The 5,207-nt window shown below is 48.1% G+C and overlaps 1 protein-coding gene across 6 annotated transcripts in view; it reads left to right on the forward strand.

Annotated features, from left to right (window-relative positions):
• EXD3 (exonuclease 3'-5' domain containing 3) overlaps positions 1 to 4,352 on the forward strand; it is a 64,709-nt gene extending 60,357 nt beyond the window's left edge. For all 6 annotated transcript variants that reach the window (XM_017743311.1, XM_017743310.1, XM_017743313.1 and 3 more), the window contains 3 exons: positions 1,019 to 1,186; positions 2,418 to 2,585; positions 3,781 to 4,352. In XM_017743311.1, coding sequence (XP_017598800.1) covers positions 1,019 to 1,186; positions 2,418 to 2,585; positions 3,781 to 3,852 — 408 coding nt within the window. In that variant the 3' untranslated portion in view covers positions 3,853 to 4,352. The remainder of the gene's footprint in view (positions 1 to 1,018; positions 1,187 to 2,417; positions 2,586 to 3,780) is intronic.
• Positions 4,353 to 5,207: the final 855 nt, after the last annotated feature.

Below are 5,207 nucleotides of genomic sequence, written 5' to 3' on the forward strand. Positions count from 1 at the left end.
GAGCAGCTGTTCTCAGTGATTTCTTGTTTTCTGTCTCTGCTTTCGCCCTGCTCACGCTGGTGATGTACCATGCAGTGAGAGGTCCTGTGTGGGTACTGAGGATGCCACTTCCTCACCCTGCCAACCCTCCCAGCTCCCTGGAAACTACTTCTAATGTAAACATTATAGAGATATTGCTCAGTACTGCTAATTTATCACTTCTACCAGATGGGGAGTAAGTAGCCTATTAACATTCACAAAGTGAGGGTCCAATTCCTTCACATTTCTAAACACATCACCCTGGGATTCCTAAGATTTATGGCATGGAGTTTTCCCATGTTCTGAGCCCCTTTGTGGGGCCTTTGGGCTTATGGAGGTGTGCAGTGCCCACAGGGGCAGGAGGTGCTCAGGGAGCTTTGGGGGAAGGAGCACAGATTTGGAGGATGGCAATGTGACAGAGTTTGAACTCAGAAATTTCATTCACTTTGATCTGAGTGTAAAATCCAAACTATTTTGAGACTCCGAAATATTCTGATTACAGTGAGGAGTGTTGCTCTGTTGTGGCTGAAGCGGGCATAAAGTCAAATATGCAAGTCTGTGGTGCAGCAGTGAGGAGGGGTTCTTGTCCTACTCCTCATAGGTATCTTAGAAGATCAGCATGTTTTTGAGCCCACTTCTCTGTTCTCTACCTTCAGTATTGCCATTTTCCCAATAACACCCCTCTCTCCAGCTCACTTCTTTTCTCCCCCTCCCCCAAATCCCAAGCCCCTTTGTCTGCCCCACAGAACAACTTCTCTGTCTTTATGGGATAATTAGTGTGGACAATTGCTGCTTTTCCCATTGGGTTTGAGATGCAGTGAGCCATGAAGGAATCTGTAATGACATGAAAAGTCACTGGAGGCGCGGATGGTGGCTGAATAGCAACAGTTACCTCTCTGAATAGATTACATTAAAAAAAATAAAGCTTTGTGTTCAGCTGGGGGAAGGGAAGATTCACTAATCTTTTTGTACATGACAATGTGGTTTTGTATCTCGGCAGCTCAAGGAAGAAATCAGGCGGGGCTTTGCCAGACTGGAGGACCCCTTGGCAGGACTCCTGGCCATGCTGGAGAGCAGCAGTGATTGGAAGGGGAAAGGGCATTCACTGGGGTATTGCATCACCACGGAGCTGCAGCTTTGGATAAAAGAGCATCCTGCTGTCCCACAGGTTAGAAGAAGAGAAAGCAAGAGTGCTGGGAGAGAGTAGGGAGCAATTGATTTTAATGTTCCTCAAGTATCTCCAGTTTCACTTTATTCCAAAGTCCAGCAGCTTCTCTGTAGCCTTATACAGAGTGTGACAAGGTGTGAAACTCACAGTGAGATGTTGTTACTGGTGGCATGCTGGCCTGAAAATGAAATCGTGTTGGAAGCTGTGCTGCCAGAGCTGTTTCCCCTCCAAAGTTGGGATTTCCATCTCTCCAGATCAAACTTTGATGGAGCGTTGCTCTTGCAGCCTTTCCAGGCTGGAGGCTCTCCCACTGGAACCCACATCCCTGCTGTCAGGAGAAACCCAGTTGCAGAAATCTGCTCTGTGTGTTCTTCCAGCTCTGCAAATAGAAGCCAGTTACCGTAGGATTGCTTAATTCCTGCCATATGGTGGGAATGCAGAAAATGGGAACAGCCTGCCTTTTCAGCAGCTGAATGATTAGTTCTGTGAAGTTGGGTCATCAGATTATATATCCTAATGTTTACCATTCCTTCTGCCTTCAGATATTCTGACCTACTGAGATGTTCTCTTTTGTGTAAGCTTTTGGCTCTGAACTGCAGGATACTTTCATACTTGTGTTGCTTCCTTTCCCATTTTTCCAAATGGCTCTGGTTAGATGTTGAGCTCTGCCATTACAGGATGGGCAAAGTGCAGGGAAGTGTTGCTGGCACTGAAATTCCTGTGTCATGAGTGAGTGATCATGTGGGAACACAAGGATTAGTACCTGTGTCTGTGCATTTCTTGATAGTGCTTTTGCTTTTCCTACCCCTCATGCACCCAGCAGCAAGCCTGGGAGTGAAAATGGAATTCTTATGCCTGATAGGCGAGATCTTCCTGGAGGGGAGTCGCTGGATTCAAAGGTTTTCTGCTGGGAACTAGAGGGGAGAATTTCTGAAGAGCTCTGTTAGCACAGAGGGCATTTTTCCAGTTTCAGATTTTACTTTTGCACAAGGCCCTATCCCTTCTCCAGAACTACCCCACAAACACTGCATGTTCTTAAACTGAATGCTGTGAAAAAAATGTGTATCATATTGTTCTGATTTCTGCCTGCAGACTCCATGGGGAAATCGGAGAATCCCTTCCAGAGGAATTCACTTACTCTGTTTAAACAGGCTGCGTTTTCAGCCGCTGTTGAGCCGCAGCCATCTTTACCAAACCTGTGTTTGATTGCTTTTTTGGTTGTTTTTTGAAGTCTGGCACCAAGCTGAAGAAGCTGCAGGCCCGTGTGCTCGGAATGCTCTCACAGTGCCCAACTAATCTGCTTGACCCCCTGATTAGCATTTACCAGCTCCACACAGCGGACCGGAACTATTTGCTTGAACATGTCAGTCATCTTTATCTCCAGGGCAATTACAAAGAGGTGGGTCATGTCTTTCAAATAAATTTACCTTCCCAGCTCTCTGTGAATGTCTGTGTCCTTTTTTTTGGATGCATTTCAATGTGAATTCCGTTTCATCCCAGCAGCTGCACGCTGTGAATGCTGCAGCTTAACGTGCTCTTCCCATGTACAGGAGCAGGCTGGGCTCAACCTCAGCTTTTCTGCTGGCTGAGGACAGAATGCCAGGGAATGCTCCCTCCACTCCTTTGCTGACCTTTGAAAGTAATAGGTTAATAGGCTTTAATTTGGAGAATTTAAAGGGATGGCTGTGTTCTTTTTTGTTTTCCTTGTCCTTAGCAAGAAAAGAAGGGATTTTAGTCCTTGGTCATAGACCTGTTGTGCTATCTGCAGCCTGCCTGCAGCCAGAGGCCTTGGAAAACCTCACTGTGGGATTGCCCCAACCTCAGGTCTCAGTTGGAGGAGTTTTGAAGCCTCTTTACCACCGAGGCTCATATTCCAAATGTGTAACACCTCCTGTGTTTGTGTCTGGGTGGTTGACGCAGGCAAGAGTTCACCAGACCCAGGATCTGGTGTGTTTTACCCTGTTCTACAGCACTGCAGCATCTCTGGCATGGTTGCCCCATCCCTGGCATTGTTCCAGGCCAGGTTGGATGGAGCTTGGAGCAGCCTGGGATATTGGAAGGTGTCCCTGGCCATGGCAGGGGGTGGAACTGGGTGGGCTTGAACTGGATGGCCTTGAAGGTCCCTCCCCACCATTCTATGACATTTCTTTTTTAAAGGCAAGGGGGTTTGTTTTTCTCCCAGGAGCATGGTTCGTTTGGATGGTGTATAACAACTTGATCTTGTTTAGCAAAAGTAAAAACTCAAATAGCATTCTTAAAATCCTGTTCTTCAGTAAAGCTGAATTCCCAAGTGACCTCCTGGAATCCCATTCTTGTTGATTTCTTTCAATACTGAAACAAAGATATTTTGTATTTGGTTTGAAATTCCCAGGTAGCTGCTTGAAACTTCCTCTTGTGCTCAAAAAGTTTTTGAATGTGAGTACTTGACAACTACAACAGAAATGTCTTATCTGACTATATTCAAGAGGGATTTTTAGGTTCATGGTTCCAAAGATATTTGATGTTTTCATTAGAAATACAGTTCTTTCTAGATCCAGCTTTGGAAAGCTCTAGGTTTTTTTGGTGAAGTTGTTGTTCTGTTTTTTCTTTCACAGCAGAGCTCATTTACTGCTCATTCCCAGAGTGAAGAACAGGAAACCTCAACAACTTCTCACTCTCAGCCATAGCTTTCTTCTAGCTTTGTTTTATTACCAGAAGGATGAATAGAATTATCTTCAAAAATAGCAGGAAGTCTTTTACTGCCCTTGGGGACCGAACATACCTAAGTCAGACTAACCCCAAACAACGTGGAGCTGGGGCTCTGAGCATTGCAGTGGCTCTGGGTGTCCGTCTGTCCTGCTCTTCCCCATCTCTCAGCTGGGGCAGTGAAGCAGATTTACATGTAGGATTTTTGACTCTTCAGCCTCTCACCTGAAAGGACAGAAATCCATACAAACCCTGCCTGTCATTATTTATTTTCTTGCTGTATTTGCAATAAAACACCAGGCATTTTACTGTTCGGTACTTAAAAGGGCTTATAAAAAAGAGGGAGATTACATTTTTCATGGGCAGATAGTGATAGGACAAGGGCAACTATTTTAAACTAAAGGAGGAGAAATTTAGACAGGATATCAGGAAGAAATCCCTCCCTGGGAGGGTGGGCAGGCCCTGGCACAGGGTGCCCAGAGCAGCTGGGGCTGCCCCTGGATCCCTGGCAGTGCCCAAGGCCAGGCTGGACATTGGGGCTTGGAGCAGCCTGGGACAGTGGGAGGTGTCCCTGCCCATGGCAGGGGGGGGCACTGCATGGGTTTTACGGTCTTTTCCAGCCAAAAACCAGTCTGGGATTCTGTGATTTATTCTAGAGCAGGTTATTCCCTTTGTCTGTGGTGTGCAAACCATGAATGTCCTCTGCCCTGAGAGTTCAGGCTCCTTTCCCTCATGGAGGTTTTGGAGAATGTTCCCTTTGGAAAACGGGATCCCAGAGCTCTGTGGGGCTGGCCGTGGCAGTTGTTTGTTTCTGAAGCACCTCTGGCCCTCTCTTACGCCTGGTTTGGGGGAGCTGCTCGGAGGCAGAGCCCGGGGCTCGGGGCAGTGCTGGCACAGGGCACAGGAGAGGGGACTGGGGACAGGTGGAGGTGACAGTTCTGGTTTGGCAGCACGGGCTGTGCTGAGGAGGCACCTGCAGGGGAGCAGCACCAGCGGATGGCACTGTGCTCCCGGGATGTAGGGAGCAGGCAGATGCTGGGAGCTGGGGAAGAGCAGGGATGTGTAACTGGGGTTTTGAGGTGTCTGGGCTCTCTGGCGTTTTATCTTCCTTTTGTGACAGGGGCGTGCAGCTGCTGAAGGAGCAGTGAGAGCTTTGAGCAAAGTGAGGGGCTCCCAGCTCTGCTTGCCATGGCCCCCCATGGCATGGGGAGGTGGGAGCGTTCAGCATTCCCGCTCTGGGAGTTCCAGTGAAGCACAGCAGCCTTGCCCCCTTCCCAGAACCCCTCCAAAGCCAGCCACGGCTCCATGCCACCCTCCACCTGGGCTGTGCCAGTGG

The sequence above is a fragment of the Corvus brachyrhynchos genome, unplaced genomic scaffold (genome assembly GCF_000691975.1).
Source record: "Corvus brachyrhynchos isolate BGI_N302 unplaced genomic scaffold, ASM69197v1 scaffold1709, whole genome shotgun sequence".
NCBI lineage: Eukaryota > Metazoa > Chordata > Aves > Passeriformes > Corvidae > Corvus > Corvus brachyrhynchos.